Source organism: Nerophis lumbriciformis, linkage group LG23, assembly GCF_033978685.3.
Source record: "Nerophis lumbriciformis linkage group LG23, RoL_Nlum_v2.1, whole genome shotgun sequence".
Taxonomy (NCBI): Eukaryota; Metazoa; Chordata; class Actinopteri; order Syngnathiformes; family Syngnathidae; genus Nerophis; species Nerophis lumbriciformis.
The window spans coordinates 35,723,007-35,742,039 of record NC_084570.2 but is presented as its reverse complement, the minus strand read 5'-3'; the positions used below and the strand labels follow the sequence as shown (position 1 = coordinate 35,742,039).

The 19,033-nt window shown below is 39.4% G+C and overlaps 1 protein-coding gene across 1 annotated transcript in view; it reads right to left on the bottom strand.

Moving 5' to 3' along the window:
* pusl1 (pseudouridine synthase like 1) overlaps positions 1-18,125 on the bottom strand; it is a 29,303-nt gene extending 11,178 nt beyond the window's left edge. Inside the window, exons 1-4 of the mRNA XM_061985658.2 lie at positions 17,802-18,125; positions 15,582-15,642; positions 9,385-9,572; positions 1,549-1,686 (exon numbers count right to left, since the gene is read on the bottom strand). Coding sequence (XP_061841642.1) covers positions 1,549-1,686; positions 9,385-9,572; positions 15,582-15,642; positions 17,802-17,857 — 443 coding nt within the window. The 5' untranslated portion in view covers positions 17,858-18,125. The remainder of the gene's footprint in view (positions 1-1,548; positions 1,687-9,384; positions 9,573-15,581; positions 15,643-17,801) is intronic.
* Positions 18,126-19,033: the final 908 nt, after the last annotated feature.

The window sequence follows — 19,033 nt, the reverse complement described above, 5'->3', positions numbered from 1 at the left end:
AATTATGAATAGCCAAAACTGAAAACAGGAACCAGCAAACAGAAAAAACTGGAAACAGCTAATGGCTAACAAGAAAACACGAAACAAAAGAGCTAGGAGAAAGCAAACTACAAATAGCTAACAGGAACAGCTTACAGCGAAAACGACAGGTACAAGGACAAGTAGTAGCACGACAGGTAGTAGCTGTAACGATATCGACAGGTAGGAATGACAATAATCCAGCACTGACTGGAGGGGAAGGCAGGTTTAAATAGCAGCTGGCTGATTGACACCAGGTGTGGCCAGGTGCCAATCAGCCGCAGCTGAGGGGAAGCAGCACTGAGGAAGACAATCAGGAAATAACCAAAATAAGAGCGCTGACAGGAAATGACAGAGGAAAATCCAAAACATAACTAAACTGTCAGGGACAAGCCTGACATTTACACTACTTTATATTAGAAATGGCAACAGCGGAGGATGAATGTCCCATAACGAGAAGATAGATCATCACGGTATTATTGTGAAGACTTTGAAACTGAAATACCACGGTAGATACGATACCGTTACACCCCTAATGAAGAATCCATATGAGTAGAAACGCTATGGACAGCTAAAAGATGGAGCGGCAATTGTACTTCGAGTTAAAAGCTCTAAACAGAAGGGCACTGCAGCACCTGAGTGAGCAGACTTGTCCAAAAGATGGCGGCATAGCACAAACAATAACATACCTTTTTTTAAACTATTTGCATTATGGGCGTCAGCGAAGAAGAACCCATAAATTAGCTGCACTGTTTTGAAGCCGCAAGGTTCAAAGCATAGGAAAAGTAGCAGATTGCCAGCCATTTTAAGTCCTCAAATCAGCCATTAATAAAACAGTGCACAAAAATATTACTATCAGACTATCAAATTGAATCACTTTCCACCTTAATATTGAGTTATATAAACAGTTTACTTAGTTTTCCAAGGCTCAAACTGACTTCCTGAAATCTAAACAAATCAAGCGTAGTAATTTTCTATCGCCACAAAGTGTCAGTAAGAGTCTACAATCAAATGGCCTTCACATTTTGGAAGAAGAATCCATAGATTAGCTGCATTCTTTTGAAGCCGCAAGGGACAAAGCGGAGGAAAAAAGGTGATAGACTGGAATCTATGGTAATTCCTATTCTATTGTAATCATGCATATGGACCAAAGTTGTGTTGTTTTGTGTGATGCTGCCAAACAACACATCAATGGTGGAGGTAACAATATGCTTTGAGAGAGTATTTTTGAGTAGATGAAAGAGAGGTGGAAGGTGAAAATGTGAGGCGACACCAACATGTTCGCCACAGGAAGGAGCTCTGCATGAATATGAGCCTGCAGCTTCTCGTGGCCTACTTTCCCTCCTTCAAAACAAGAAGAAGACAAATGTGTTTCTTCACGCTCCTCCTTCCCATCACATCATCTCATCTCTTCTAGTCTCTGCTTTTTAGGACCTGGACTCACATCAAACTTGACTGGCCCTAATTTGCAGTTAGGACTGGCACATGTGGATTATTCGTGTGTGTGTGTGTGTGTGTTTGCGCACTCACGTGTGGTGGAGATTCCAGCACATGTTGCGCTCCACAAGGGGAAGCTGACAACCTAGGGCCACGCGATAGACGTAAGTGCGGGAAAGTGCGCGGTAACGGGCGCTGAAGTCAGCTGCCACTCGATAGGCTTGGTTGATGCTGGTGGAGGAGAAGACATATTTCATACATGTGAGTATGGTTGTCCCCACAACAATCATTTCCTACCACTACCAACATGTACATTCTTACTTTTACAAATAAAGGGAACTACTATTTTAACAGAAAATCTTACAATACAATAAACATATGTTTCCTATTGCATTTAAAGAACAATTGTACAAAGTTGGACAAAGTTTTGCAATTATGGAAAGGGAAATCCTTAACCTTGTATGGTAAAATATCTATTGTCAACTCGTGAATTATTCCTCAATTTATTTATTTGTTTTTGTCATTACCAGCTCCATCACAAAACTTTTTTAAGATTTATGAGCGGAGGGTCTTCGATTTTGTCTGGGACGGCAAACCAGAAAAGATTAAAAGAAAGGTTTTGAACGATGAGTATGAATATGGGGGCCTGAAACTTCTCAACCTTGAAGCTCTTTAAAAGCATCAATTGTTCCAAAGATGTATTTAAACACTGAGTGGTACACAAGTGTCCTGTTGGACAAAAAACATGTACTGTATCAAAAGAAATTGTATCCTTTTTTACAAGTGATCCCCTCCCATTTTTCTTATGTAGAGAGTCTGCTGGGAAACATGGCTGGGTTCATAATGGAAACAATCCACTCATGGTGGTGTTTTCAATTTTATGTGCCAGAAAAGAGACGATATTTTGCAGCAGATAATATGGATGAACTCTAATATTGTAATAGACGGAAAGCCTTTTTTTTGGAAAAATATGTTTGAAAGAGGAATCATTTTTGTCAATGATATTGTCAATGAGAATGGTAAGATTATGAAGTATGATGAATTTACAACTATGTATGGTGATGCTTGTTCAAGCTTTTCATTTAATCAACTAACTGGAGTCATTGGGAAAAGATGGAAACAAATAATTAATTATGGAACTACTAAATTATTACTTTGTAAACCTCTAATAAGAAATTCTTGTTGGCAAAAAGGAACTAAAATAAATAGAAAAATATATAATTTTTATTTAATAAAGAAACCTTTGAAGGCTGCCCCATACAACACAAATGGAAAATGGGAGGATTTTTTTGACTGCCCGTTGCCGTGGGATGCCATATTCAAACTAATCTATAAAACTACTATCGATGTGCAAAATCGTTATTTTCAAATTAAAATAATTTATAACTTCTTACCCACGGGGAGAATGTTAAAATTATGGAATATGACAGAATCAGATGACTGACGATTTTGTGTGATTTTGTGTTCCCTAATTTGAGTGACCTGGACATAATCTGGACAGTACATAAATGCTTTTTCTGAAAATGCAAATTTGTTTATATATTATATGCAATCTGTTGTGTTCCCTAATTTTTTATTTTTTTATTTTTTTCATTGTACATGAATGAAGGTGTGTGTTGCTGAGCCCGACTTGGACATTATCTGGACTGGACCTGGTTTTAAGAATCCCTTTAAACAAATCTAATTTCATTTAAAACCTGGTCTGGTGAAGATGGGGTCCTTTTCTTTTTTAAATAAAATAAAATAAGATAAATAAATAAATATTTTCTTGGATAAAAAAGAAAGTAAAACAATATAAAAATAATTACATAAAAAATAGTAATTAATGAAAATGCTAGTGTACCAGCAACACATACAATCATGTGTGCTTCAGGGACTGTGTCCCTTGCAGACGTGTTGTCCATGTTGTGGGAACCAGAATATTGGTAGCAGAAAGAAACAACCCCTTTAGTGTGAGTGGGTGTGGATGAGTGTGAATGGGGGAGGGAGTTTTTTTTGGGTTGATGCACTAGTTGAAAGTGCATTTTGTGTTTTTTCTATGTTGATTTAATAAAAAAATTAAAAAAAGAACAATTGTAGAAGGTTACAATATAAATTAAAGGGCATTAAACACATTCTTGTTGCACTGAAAGAACAATAGACAATTTTCCATATCACATATAGTCTGCCATAATCAAGGATTAGATACAAATATAATAAAACGCTTTATTGACATTATATTAAATGCTTCATGATTTATGGTTGCCACTCCTGGTCTGTGCTTTAAGAAAAATACAATTATTAGTAAGTACTAAAAACAAAACCATGGATAAATGTACACAGATAAGCCATGGAGCAGGTAAAACACACTTTTGTTACAATTTGTTACCAAATATAGTCATTCCACTTGCACTAGTTGACACTAATTGGGCAGTTTTAACTCCGCTAATATTTGGCATCAAGCCAAGCAGCTGTGTGTGTGTTACGTATCTACATGTTGCGTATCTACATGTCGCGTATGTACATGTCGCGTATCTACATGTCACGTATCTACTTGTTACGTATCTACATGTTTGGTATCTACATGTTAGGTATCTACATGTTGCGTATCTACATGTTACGTATCTACATGTTATGTATCTACATGTCACGTATCTACATGTCGCGTATCTACATGTTCGGTATCTACATGTTAGGTATCTACATGTTGCGTATCTACATGTTACGTATCTACATGTTACGTATCTACATGTTACGTATCTACATGTCACGTATCTACATGTTAGGTATTTACATGTTACGGAGCTAGCTACATGTTATGTATCTACATGTTACGTATCTACATGTTACGTATCTACATGTTACGTATCTACATGTTACGTATCTACATGTTACGTATCTACATGTCACGTATCTACATGTTAGGTATTTACATGTTACGGAGCTAGCTACATGTTATGTATCTACATGTTATGTATCTACAAAGCAGTGAAGTTGTCACATTGTGTAAATGATAAATAAAAAGAGAATACAACAAATCCTTTTCAACTTATATTCAATTGAATAGACTGCAAAGACAAGATATTTCATGTTCACACTGAGAAACTTTGTTATTTTTTGCAAATATGATCTCATTTGGAATTTGATGCCTGCAACATGTTTCAAAAAAGCTGGCACAAGTGGCAAAAAAGAGTGAGAAAGTTGAGGAATGCTCATCAAAGACTTATTTCGAACATCCCACAGGTGAACAGGCTAATTGGGAACAGGTGGGTGCCATGATTGGGTATAAAAGCATCTTCCATGAAATGCTCAGTCATTCACAAACAAGGATGGGGCGAGGGTCACCACTTTGTCAACAAATGCCTGAGCAAATTGTTTAAGAACAACATTTCTCAACCAGCTATTGCAAGGAATTTAGGGATTTCACCATCTACGTTCCGTAATATCAAAAGGTTCAGAGAATCTGGAGAAATCACTGCATGTAACATTGAATGCCCGTGACTTGGATGCCTCAGGCAGTACTGCATCAAAAAGCGACATTAGTGTGTAAAGGATATCACCATATGGGCTCAGGAACACTTCAGAAAACCACTGTCAGTAACTAAAGTTGGTCGCTACATCTGTAAGTGCAAGTTAAAACTCTACTATGCAAAGCCAAAGCCATTTATCAACAACACCCAGAAACGCTTAGCTGGGCCCGAGCTCATCTTAGATGGACTGATGCAAAGTGGAAAAGTGTTCTGTGGTCTGACGAGTCCACATTTCAAATTGTTTTCGGAAACTGTGGACTTTGTGTCCTCCGGACCAAAGAGGAAAAGAACCATCTGGATCTGGTTCTAGGGTCAAAGTGTAAAAGTCAGCATCTGTGATGGTATGGGGGTGTATTAGTGGCCAAGACATGGGTAACTTACACATCTGTGAAGGCACCATTAATGCTGAAAGGTACATACAGCTTTTGGAGCAACATATGTTGCCATCCAAGCAACGTTATCATGGACGCCCTTTTCAGCAAGACAATGCCAAGTCAGGTGTTACAACAGCATGGCTTCATAGTAAAAGAGTGCAGGTACTAGACTGGCCTGCCTGTAGTCCAGACCTGTCTCCCATTGAAAATGTGTGAAGGCTAAAATTGTGACGACCGGGGCGCATGGTGATGCGGGGGTTTCGTTCTCCCAGGATGCAACGGACTTCGGACACAGCGTGAAGGTAAAAGAAATGATTTATTTACGGAATAAATCAGAAGAAACAAAGAAAAGGGTGCTCATAGCACATAAGGTAAAAATTAAGGATGGCTAGCGTGGGAGCTAGCGAGTAACAGAGCCTAGCGTGGAAGCTAGCAGGTACAGAGCAAGAACAAAAGTCGTCTACTGTTGCAAAAAGCAAACTAGGAAGCAAGACAGAATGACAGGGAAGACAGGCTTAAATAACAATGTCAGTGATGACCAACAGGTGCGCGTCGGGAACACACGCGGCAGGTGAAAACAATAAGCAGCCATGGCAACAAACTCAGGTGTACAAAACAGGCACTCAAGGAGTCCAAAACTAACAAAAAACACAAGTACCTTGAAAACGTAAACAAAAATATGATCTGGGCAGCGGATCATAACAGTACCCCCCCCCCCCCCCCTTAAGGGACAGATTCCAGATGTCCCCTGGAAAAACTAAACCCCCCCAACTATTACAAAGTTCAAGAGTCAAGGGAGGGTGGAGGGAGGATTTGGCGAAGGGTCGCCAGGCCACGTGTCCCCGAATCCACCGGGGACGAGTCAGGTGGCGGCGGCCGGGGGTTGCGGCTTAGCACGCCGAAGGACTGGTGGTGGCGGCCGGGCAGGGGGTTACGGCTTAGCATGCCAGAGGACTGGTGATGGTGGCCTGGCAGGAGGTTGCGGCTTAGCACGCCGAACGACTGGTGGCGGTGGCCGAGCAGGAGGTTGCGGCTTAGCATGCCAAAGGGCTGGTGGCGGAGGCCGGGATGGAGGTTTGGGCTTGGCTGGGCGCAGCTGTGCCCGCCCACTAGCAAAGCACCCAGTACTAGCCCCCCCCCCTCAAGAAGCGGATCCCAGACGCGTCTTGTGCAGTCTGGAACAGTCTTTAGGAGTGGGTGGGGGGAGGTAAAGAGGGGGATAGACTCTTCGTCTTTTAATTGTCCAAATTGTCTATTCATCTCCCCAATATGGGACTGTAGGGATGACCAGGAGGGAGAAAACAGAGGAGTGGGTGGAGCTTGAGCCTTAGGGGGTGGGGCCAAAGTAATTGGGGGCTGAGCTTGAAAGTCAGAAGGTGAGTGGGACTGACTAGACCTAGAATTAACAAAAATGTCCTGATAGTGTTTAATTGTCGAATTAAAGTCATTAGGAAGTGGCTGACAGTAAGAATGAACAGAATGCAAAAAAATGTATTTTTCTATGACGTCATCAAAAGTGGACGGGGGCGTGTCCTCGGGGGGCGACAAGGGAATGACGTCATAGCTGCAGTCCCAGTGATTGACAGGCCAGTAGGAAAAATCTTTGGCAAAGTGATCGATTGAATTACCAGATAATTGAGGAGGGGAATCCTGGGCTGCTGGTAGGTGGCTGTGTTCCGGAGGGAAGAATTGCGGGGGTGGCGCGTCTATGTCGCGAGCTGAAGCCGTTTTGTGCGACTTCCGCCTTCGCTGACGCGTGCGAGCGGGCTGAGAGCGGACCTCTCCGGGCCAGATGGAGTCGATCGGGACCAGAACACCTCCAGGTCCCCAAATCATCTCGTCATCTGGATTACAGCGGAGCGTCTCTGCCTCCATCGCTCGGAGGACCATCCACGCACCTTCTTCATCAACCTCCGTCATGCCCGATGCGAGAGAACTTTTTCTTGCTTGCTTCCTACTGTGACGACCGGGGCACATGGTGATGCGGGGGTTTCGTTCTCCCAGGATGCAACGGACTTCGGACACAGCGTGAAGGTAAAAGAAATGATTTATTTACGGAATAAATCAGAAGAAACAAAGAAAAGGGTGCTCATAGCACATAAGGTAAAAACTAAGGATGGCTAGCATGGGAGCTAGCGAGTAACAGAGCCTAGCGTGGAAGCTAGCAGGTACAGAGCAAGAACAAAAGTCGTCTACTGTTGCAAAAAGCAAACTATGAAGCAAGACAGAATGACAGGGAAGGCAGGCTTAAATAACAATGTCAGTGATGACTAACAGGTGCGCGTCGGGAACACACGCGGCAGGTGAAAACAATAAGCAGCCGAGGCAACAAACTCAGGTGTACAAAACAGGCACTCAAGGAGTCCAAAACTAACAAAAAACACAAGTACCTTGAAAACGTAAACAAAAATATGATCCGGGCAGCGGATCATAACAAAAATATCAGAAGGGAGACTGTTGAACAACTTAAGCTGTACATCAAGCAAGAATGGGAAAGAATTCCACTTCAAAAATGTGTCTCCTCAGTTCCCAAACCTTTACTGAGTGTTGTTAAAAGGAAAGGCCATGTAACACAGTGGTAAAAATGCCTTTTTTGCAATGTGTTGCTGCCATTAAATTCTAAGTTCATGATTATTTGCAAAAAAATGAAGTTTCTCAGTGTGAACATGAAATATATTGTCTTTGCGGTCTATTCAATTGAATATAAGTTGAAAAGGATTTGTTGTATTCTCTTTTTATTTACCATTTACACAACGTGACAACTTCACTGCTTTTGTACATTGGTTTAGAAAAATAAGTAAATTACTAACATCCTGTAATTTGATTTTGATATTAATATTTGTCATCTTCTGATAGATTCAAAGTTAACACCAATGGGAACATTTTAAATCTCTGCCAGACTCAATTGCACCTATTTATTTGGCTGATGAACATTATCACATCATATATTCAGAAAGTATAAACAACCACAAATAAAGATAGGATACTATTAACATCTAAGTGTAAGAAAAAGCCATTATGATTTGTACATTTTCAGAATGTGCTTGGTCTATTTTTAAACAAAGAACACAACCTGAAGTTGTCTTCATTTTGAAGTAGCCATGCCATGATTTTAACAATCCGGCCCACTTGGGAATAGATTTTTCTCCATGTGGCCGCTGAGCTAAAGAGTTTGACACCCCCATCTAATTGCTGGAAAAAACAACAACAACCGCGATATTCAAATTTTTTGAGTTTCACCTGTATTTAGCCAGTACTATACCATTCATGCGTCAAATAAATCACCTGTATTTAGCCAGTACCATACCATTCATGTGTCAAATAAAGGGTACTTTAATGACCAGCACATTGTAAGTGCATATTGACTTAGACTTAGACTTCCTTTTTATTGTCATTCAAATTTGAACTTTACAGCACAGATAAGAACGAAATTTCGTTACATAAGCTCATGGTAGTGCAGGATAAAAAAGCAATAAGGTGCATATATAAATAAATAAATATACATAAATAATATATAAATATATATATTAAATAAATAAATATACTGTATATAAATATATATAAATAAATAAATAGATTACTGTACAGATAAATATATTGCACTTTTTCACATGCGTCCACATTTATGGATGTATGTTATATTGTCTTATATTATATATAATATATTACAGCTCTACATATGTACTAATGTAACAAACAGGGTCAATTATGTCTTGGAAATATGTATTATTGTTATAATTACACAACATGTGTAAAAATATTGTCAATATGTGGAAGCTGAACCTTGTTCCCCTACTGCATTAATTGTTGTGACACCTGCCTCTTTATGTGTGTTGGACACACCTTTCTACTTCCCTTTGTGTCCACCACATCTACCTGAGAGGTAGGCGGCCATGTGATGACAGAAAAGAGTATTTATGGAAGAACTCTAGCCATTATTCCTTTTTGTTTAGTATTGATTGTGGTGTTGTTGATATGATCAGATGCATGGTAGAAGTCAAACATAAATGTGTGTCATCCAGCATGAGGACTATTGGAACACTTACCTGATGTGCTCCCTGTCCAGCTTTAAATTGAGAGCCTTGACAAGGACATCTTCGGTAAATGGTGGCTTATCGTTTTTGCGTTGAAAATCAAAATGGGCGGAGTTGGAGAGGGCGTGGACGCCTGAATCTGTCCTGCTGGAGATGTAGAGGCGTACTGGGTGGAGTGGCTTCAGCCTCTCTATGGCATCCTGCAGGCATGGGAGAGTGAAATGAAGTATGTGAGCTTGGCCTGCAAACTTTTCTGTCCAACAACAAGCGCTGCACAGGCCTTAAAGGGGAAGTGCGCTTTTTTGGAATGTTGCCTATTGTTCACAATCATTCTGCAAGACATGACCACGGATGTATAACTTTTTTATGTATTCAAACTTCTAAATAAAAGTCTGTATACAGCGGAGGTCCTCTTTTCCGCCCTGAAAACCTAATAAAAAAACATCAACTATACTCCATTTACATTTGGTGACTTGAATTTTCACCTAATATTAGAAATATTGTTATTATTAGCGCTAACGCAGGCAAACTATTTATATAGCGGCGCCATGATCACTTCCTGTTTGCCGATGTTGACGTCATCGTCATGCTTCCTTTGCTCTCGAAAGTTTATTGAAGATCAAAAATCATGCCTCTCACCTGGGTAGTAGAAGGATGAGGATGTCTTCCAACAAGTTGGTACACTTTGACAGCCAATTTAGACCCGGAAATGGCGAGAACGACACAAAGACACTTGGTTCCACCCTGCTTTTTTTTGTAAGGATTATGAGTCATTTTTCATCTAAAACAGGAACTTTCAGATGAGAATCAGCACCTCCAAGTCCGAGTCCATGGTTCTCGCCCGGAAAAGGGTGGAGTGCCATCTCCGGGTTGGGGAGGAGATCTTGCCCCAAGTGGAGGAGTTCAAGTACCTCGGAGTCTTGTTCACGAGTGAGGGAAGAGTGGATCGTGAGATCGACAGGCGGATCGGTGCGGCGTCTTCAGTAATGCGGACGCTGTATCGATCCGTTGTGGTGAAGAAGGAGCTGAGCCGGAAGGCAAAGCTCTCAATTTACCGGTCGATCTACGTTCCCATCCTCACCTATGGTCATGAGCTTTGGGTTATGACCGAAAGGACAAGATCACGGGTACAAGCGGCCGAAATGAGTTTCCTCCGCCGGGTGGCGGGGCTCTCCCTTAGAGATAGGGTGAGAAGCTCTGTCATCCGGGGGGAGCTCAAAGTAAAGCCGCTGCTCCTCCGCATCGAGAGGAGCCAGATGAGGTGGTTCGGGCATCTGGTCAGGATGCCACCCGAGCGCCTCCCTAAGGAGGTGTTTAGGGCATGTCCGACCGGTAGGAGGCCACGAGGAAGACCCAGGACACGTTGGGAAGACTATGTCTCCCGGCTGGCCTGGGAACGCCTCGGGATCCCCCGGGAGGAGCTGGACGAAGTGGCTGGGGAGAGGGAAGTCTGGGCTTCCCTGCTTAGGCTGCTGCCCCCGCGACCCGACCTCGGATAAGCGGAAGAAGATGGATGGATGGATGGATGGAACAGGAACTTTCAGGCGGCATCCTAATGACCGCAGACCTTGTACAGTAAAGGCTGGAATATACTCTCGTGTTGCGTAGCTTGCGTACCCCCTGACGGCGTCTTGTTTGATTTATAGTTCAGGGTTTCCCGCAGCGTTTTTTTGTTAAGGCGCCCGCCTTAACAACAAAGAGCCACCGCCTAAACTAAGGTCTTAACAAGATCTCCAGCCACACGTGCGCATTTAAAAAACTATCTCTGTCCCCTAGCAAACGCATACACTGAGTGTCATACGCATGCCAAAATACTGGGGGCGCTGTAGCCTAGGACTTAAGACCATTTTAGCCAATCAGAAACATCCAAAACGTCATTTCCGGAGGCGGCATATAGCAAAAATGGCGGATCACAGCAAGAAAGAATTATATATGTGGACTGAACGAGAAGTACAGCTACTTTTAAGCATCATTTTGGAGTTCAAAGTTAACAAAACTCAACAAAGTGTTGACTGGAAAACTTGCCAGTCCAAGTATGGTGACATTCTTACCTATTTTGGAGCGGTACGGACTTGGAGGGACATCTGAGTAATTTCTTCATCGGAAACAGGACATCACAAAAACAACTATCGGCACTAAACTGAAAGCGATTCGTGGAAAGTACAGACAATCAGTCGACGCAAGAGGAAGAAGTGGTTACGGTAGAGTTGTTTTGCTGTACTTCCAACTATGCCAGCAGATCTCAGGCGGTTCTCCATCAACTACATCCATTCCATTTGGAATATAAACATCAGATATTGACAAGGTCTCACAGGAGTTCAGATTCTCCATTCACCCTTGACAGCCTGGTCACAGATGAAGATATGCCGAATGATGTACAAACCCCGTTTCCATATGAATTGGGAAATTGTGTTAGATGTAATTATAAATGGAATACAATGATTTGCAAATCATTTTCAACCCATATTCAGTTGAATATGCTACAAAGACAACATATTTGATGTTCAAACTGATAAAAAAAAAAATTTGTGCAAATAATCATTAACTTTAGAATTTGATGCCAGCAACATGTGACAAAGAAGTTGGGAAAGGTGGCAATAAATACTGATAAAGTTATGGTCTGTGGTCTGACGAGTCCACATTTCAAATTGTTTTGGGAAACTGTGGACGTCGTATCCTCCGGACCAAAGAGGAAAAGAACCATCTGGATTGTTATAGGCGCAAAGTTGAAAAGCCAGCATCTGTGATGGTATGGGGGTGTATTAGTGCCCAAGACATGGGTAACTTACACATCTGTGAAGGCGCCATTAATGCTGAAAGGTACATACAGGTTTTGGAGCAACATATGTTGCCATCCAAGCAACGTTACCATGGACGCCCCTGCTTATTTCAGCAAGACAATACAAAGCCACATGTTACATCAACGTGGCTTCATAGTAAAAGAGTGCGGGTACTAGACTGGCCTGCCTGTAGTCCAGACCTGTCTCCCATTGAAAATGTGTGGCGCATTATGAAGCCTAAAATACCACAACGGAGACCCCCGAACTGTTGAACAACTTAAGCTGTACATCAAGCAAGAATGGGAAAGAATTCCACCTGAGAAGCTTAAAAAATGTGTCTCCTCAGTTCCCAAACGTTTACTGAGTGTTGTTAAAAGGAAAGGCCATGTAACACAGTGGTGAACATGCCCTTTTCCAACTACTTTGGCACGTGTTGCAGCCATGAAATTCTAAGTTAATTATTATTTGCAAAAAAAAAATAAAGTTTATGAGTTTGAACATCAAATATGTTGTCTTTGTAGTGCATTCAATTGAATATGGGTTGAAAAGGATTTGCAAATCATTGTATTCCGTTTATATTTACATCTGACACAATTTCCCAACTCATATGGAAACGGGGTTTGTACAAGAGCAGCAAGATTCCAATGGGAGCAATCCACAATCTTCTGTGGTGAAAGAGAGAAGAGCTCTACTTCAGGTATGTGGGCGCTAACTTCATTGCTAGGAAGTAATATTGTTAAAAGGCAGATAGATGTTGTATATCTGGGGCATAAAAAACATTTTTATATGAACTGTACTGCAATTACAAATGCTCTCATATGACCACTTTTAACCATGTGGAATCATATTTTGCCCATTTGTTTGAATATGATCATTGTTTGACAACAGTGTGACAAAAATACTTGCTTTGGAATCAGAAGTCAAGATGGCAAGCATATATGAAAGTTCAGCTGTTTTAGATGTATTTAAATAGGGTTGTATTAAATGCTTTGAGTAGTTTCTTGTAATAAATAATATTGAGTCAAGTAAAACTGCAGTTGCATTAAATGTTGTTTTTTTCTGTCAAAATTAAAATACCTCGATGTGCTCCATTGACACACATTGTTTCCCGACATTGTTGAGGGCCAGTTGACATGTTGTAAATAACATGTCACTATCTTACACCTGTGCTTAAGTGGCTTTATCCCAAATAATGTATTCATGATTATTGAATGTAATTTTGTAAAAATCCTGATAAAATGTTTTTTTTTTTCACTAGGCAAAACTCAACAGCCACAAGCACGACAGACTAAAACGAAAACTTCCAATGGAGACAAAAATGCTGAATGTAGTAGAAGAAGACGTCTAGATAAAGAAGAGACTTCTGGACATGATGGAGACATCAGAGAAGCGATCGTCTGACAATTTAGACAAACCAACATCAATTTACTAAGTCAAAATATTGACTTACTAATAATGACATACCGTATTTTTTGGACTATAAGTCGCAGTTTTTTTCATAGTTTGGCCGGGCTCCAGTGAGACTTATATGTTTTTTTCCTTCTTTATTATGCATTTTCGGCAGGTGCGACTTATACTCCGGTGCGACCTATACTCCGGTGAGACTTATACTCCGAAAAATACGGTACTTAGTATCTCAGGTAACTAGGACTGTTTTGTGTTTTGTTTATACTTTACGGAAAAATATCGAGATATATATCGTTGGGAAGACTATGTCTCCCGGCTGGCCTGGGAACGCCTCGGGATCCCCCGGGAGGAGCTGGACGAAGTGGCTGGGGAGAGGGAAGTCTGGGCTTCCCTGCTTAGGCTGCTGCCCCCGCGACCCGACCTCGAATAAGCGGAAGAAGATGGATGGATGGATGGATATCGTATATCGCCATTCTGCAAATGGAGCGGAAAACACAACCAAAAATTGTGGGCGTCTTTATTTCTCTAATATTTGTATTTATTATAAGATATTATTTGGTTATTTTTTAATAAACAATGTGTTCAATGTAATCAGAGTCTGTAGTCTATTGCCCCCCCCAGGCTGTGGTGGCAGCGATGAGGTGGAGACGTGATGGCGACAGGCCGAGTTACACTGTTCCTTCCACCCACCCACCCCCTTCCCCGTCCTGCCGCCTATCCCGGGCAACGCCCTCTCCCACCACCTTAACTAACACATTTTCTGGGGGAAACACTGATAGTTCCTCCGTGGGGGGTGGTGCCAGACTTGTAATTCTCTTCCAAAACACTAAGGGGCACTAACTGCAGCTGTTGTTGACTAGATAGATAGTGTTTCCTTCCTGTGCCAAGTGACATCAACCATTGACCCACAACGTCTGCAGTGCAACTCATCATTCACAAACATCACTTGACTCTTAATGGAACTTTTAAAGTGCAGGAAAATACATTTGTGAAGACGGACTGCGCAACTTCTAAACCATTGGCGGCAGAGGACGCTGCTATTATCTGCAAGGCTATTCAGGACATGGCACCACACGTATCCAACATGTAAATAAAGAAAAGTGTTACAAGTTAACCACATGCTGGTAGATTCTGTATGGTGATGTTCGTAGTTGACAAATATTATGAAGTGAAGTGACTGAATGATTATTGACGCAGAATGACAAGTGTTTGAGAGAAAAAGCCGTGTGCGCACCACAAAGAATGTGTCGGAATTGATCCTGTTGTTGGCACAAGATTGACAATAAAAGTTAAAAAGAGTGTCGTACTTTGGGACTATTTCTGGGCGCAACAAGAACACAATACGCTGAAAAACGTCACATACAGTCATTCTTTTTAGAGCGCACCGAGATATTAAGTGCACAATATCAGTTGTTATGCCGTGATTGTTCTATTTCTCACAACCATTTGTGCGTTTCAAGCACAAAGTCTGCTCGCATGTGTCCAGGGACCCTCCTCGGCAAAAACAGACCAATCACAGCTCTGCGTCGCACACCTAGGCTTTTTGGGAGGTGCACGTGGGCTCCGCAGGTGTTAGGGGGCACCACGAGAGTATACACCAGACTTAAGTGATCTTTTATCATGTTGGCTGCCATGAGTAGTAATCTGTGAGGTTGTGGGGGAAAAAAGCTAAATGAATGCGCCGCATAGCCCTAAAAAGATCAAAATACGTAAATATTAAATTTTATTATAAATGTTACTACCTTACATATATACTTACATGTCTATAAAACTTAATGGAGGTGTGTTTAAGGGTTTTATAGGCAGAATAGAGCTACTGCCATTGTAAGCTGACCTTTGACGGCATGTATTTACTATTTAGAATGCATGAAAAGAAAGTATGTCCTTCAAAATGATTGTGAACAATAGGCAACATTCCAAAAAAGCGCACTTCCCCTTGAAGTCCCACAAATAACACTAAAACACACACCAGTTTACAAATGAAGTTTTGATACAAGTGTTATAATACATGAACTGTCTTACCTCGATGTGATCTTGGACTCCTTTGAGCGAGGTCTGTGTCGCAGGTACTTTGACTGCACCGCTGTGGAGAAGACAAGTTGTACAGGAAGTAAACACGTTAAGAAAGTAAAGTAACATACATGTATTTACTTCCAATGCATTTGAAAAAGACAACAAGTTGTACAGGAAGTAAACAAGTTGTACAGGAAGTAAACATGTTAAGAAAGTAAACTAAGATACATGTATTTACTTCCAATGTATTGGAAAAAGACAACAAGTTGTACAGGAAATAAACAAGTTGTACAGGAAGTAAACATGTTAAGAAAGTAAAGTAACATACATGTATTTACTTCCAATGTGTTGTAAAAAGACAACAAGTTGTACAGGAAGTAAACACGTTTTACATGAAGTAAACACATTAAGAAAGTAAAGTAACATATATGTATTTACTTCTAATGTGTTGGAAAAAGACAAAAAGTTGTACAGGAAGTAAACATGTTAAGAAAGTAAAGTAACATACATGTTTTTACTTCCAATGTGTTGGAAAAAACAACAAGTTGTACAGAAAGTAAACAAGTTGCACAGGAAGTAAACATGTTAAGAAAGTAAAGTAACATACATGTATTTACTTCCAATGTATTGGAAAAGACAAGAAGTTGTACAGGAAGTAAACATGTAAACAAAGTAAAGTAACATACCTGTATTTACTTCCAATGTATTGGAAAAGACAACAAGTTGTACAGGAAGTAAACATGTTGTACAGGAAGTAAACATGTTAAGAAAGTAAAGTAACATACATCAATGTATTGGAAAAAGATAACAAGTTGTACAGGAAGTAAACATGTTAAGAAAGTAAAGTAACATACATGTATTTACTTCCAATGTGTTGGAAAAGACAACAAGTTGTACAGGAAGTAAACATGTTGTACAGGAAGTAAACATGTTGTACAGGAAGTAAATATGTTGTACAGGAAGTAAACATGTTAAGAAAGTAAAGTAACATACATCAATGTATTGGAAAAAGATAAGTTGTACAAGAAGTAAAGATGTTAAGAAAGTAAAGTAACATACATGTATTTACTTCCAATGTATTGGAAAAAGACAACAAGTTGTACAGGAAGTAAACATGTTAAGAAAGTAAAGTAACATATATGTATATACTTCCAAAGTATTGGAAAAGACAACAAGTTGCACAGGAAGTAAACATGTTAACAAAGTAAAGTAACATGCATGTATTTATTTCCAATGTATTGGAAAAAGATAAGTTATACAGGAAGTAAACAAGCTGTACAGGAAGTAAACACGTTAAGAAAGTAAAGTAACATACCTGTATTTACTTCCAATGTATTGGAAAAGACAACAAGTTGTACAGGAAGTAAACACGTTAAGAAAGTAAAGTAACATACATGTATTTACTTCCAATGTATTGAAAAAAGACAAGTTGTACAGGAAGTAAACATGTTAAGAAAGTAAAGTAACATACATAATGTCTTTATCCAAAACATTATAAGTAAAAACATGTATGTTACCTTACTTTCTTAACATGTTTACTTCCTATAAAAAACTTGTTGTTTTTTTTCAACACATTGGAAGTAAATACATGTATGTTACTTTACTTTCTTAACATGTTTACCTTCTGTACAACTTGTTGTATTTGCCAATACATTGGAAGTAAATACAGGTATGTGACTTTACTTTCTTAACGTGTTTATTTCCTGTACAGCTTGTTTACTTCCTGTACAACTTGTTGTCTTTTTCCAATACATTGGAAGTAACAAGTTGTACAGGAAGTAAACATGTTAAGAAAGTAAAGTAACATACATGTATTTACTTCCAATGTATTGGAAAAGACAACAAGTTGTACAGGAAGTAAACAAGTTGCACAGGAAGTAAACATGTTAAGAAAGTAAAGTAACATACGTACATGTATTTACTTCCAATGTATTGGGAAAGACAAGTTGTACAGGAAGTAAACACGTTAAGAAAGTAAAGTAACATACATGTATTTACTTCCAATGTGTTGTAAAAGACAACAAGTTGTACAGGAAGTAAACATGTTAAGAAAGTAAAGTAACATACATGTATTTACTTCCAATGTATTGGAAAAGACAACAAGTTGTACAGGAAGTAAACATGTTAAGAAAGTAAAGTAACATACATGTATTTACTTCCAATGTATTGGAAAAGATAACAAGTTGTACAGGAAGTAAACACGTTAAGAAAGTAAAAGTATTAACATACCTGTATTTACTTCCAATGTACTGGAAAAAGATGAGGTAACGTGCCTGGTTTGACATGCTCGTTCTTTCTAGATCATTAGTTGTGCATTTTTACACGTGGCGATGTTTCATGATGACAACATTACTGCTGAAGGTCGTGACACACACACACACACACACATACACACAAACACACACACTCTGGTGTCTGTAGTCAGAAGTAGCGACTTCACGTCACACTGCAGATTAAAAGATAGTTTGAGGTCCATCTAAGGTTTTAATAGTCAGCCATCATTTCTCTAGTCTAACACTTATTTCAACAGCAAGCTTCGCGGGTCTTCTTTGCCGTCCCTTTTTGATGACGTCATCATATCCCGCTGTTGTTTATTTTTAAATAAATAATATACAAACAAATATACCATTTTCAGCACGGGCAGTTTATTTAACATCATAAAAAGCAAAACAAGGATAAAACAAACTAATAACTACAAAAATAATTTAAAAGCTAGACCATTATTTAATGGCTTTATTATCTGGTGAAATATAGCACCTTTCACTTAATAGTTTTAAATTAGTCCACCATTGTGAAGCAAATATTTATATGGATGACAATAATTATGAGATAAAACATGAGCTTGACTACTACATTTCAGGTATGAAATTATATAAGATTATTTTTAGTGTGTGCATGCCAGTTTGATAAAGCATTTTCAATATAATAAATGTGTATTTTTTTCATATTTTTCAAGAAACACATCACATGTTTTGCATTGTTATTATTACTATTGTTATTTTTCTACATATTTAAATTAAATCAAAAGCCAGCACATGTGGCTTTATTCCTTGATCCTGGTCAGAAAAGTCATAATGTGACAATTTCATTTTTAAATCAATCCATCATCCACCTAAACAGCGGAATTACTTATTTAATTTTCATTTATTTTGTTTGAAACACAACTGGCATCAAAAATAATACCCATTAAAATTATTTCAAACAAAATAGCACTACTAAAAAAAGGAGTCAAGGGGAAATGATACAAAAGCCAAAAGCAGTGAGGTCGTCACATTGTGTAAATGGTCAATAAAAAGAGAATACAATGATTTGCAAATCCTTTTCAACTTATATTCAATTGAATAGACTGCAAATACAAAATATTTCATGTTCACACTGAGAAACTTTTTTTTTTCCGCAAATAATTTAATGGCAGCAACATATTGCAAAAAAGGCATTTTCACCACTGTGTTACATGGCCT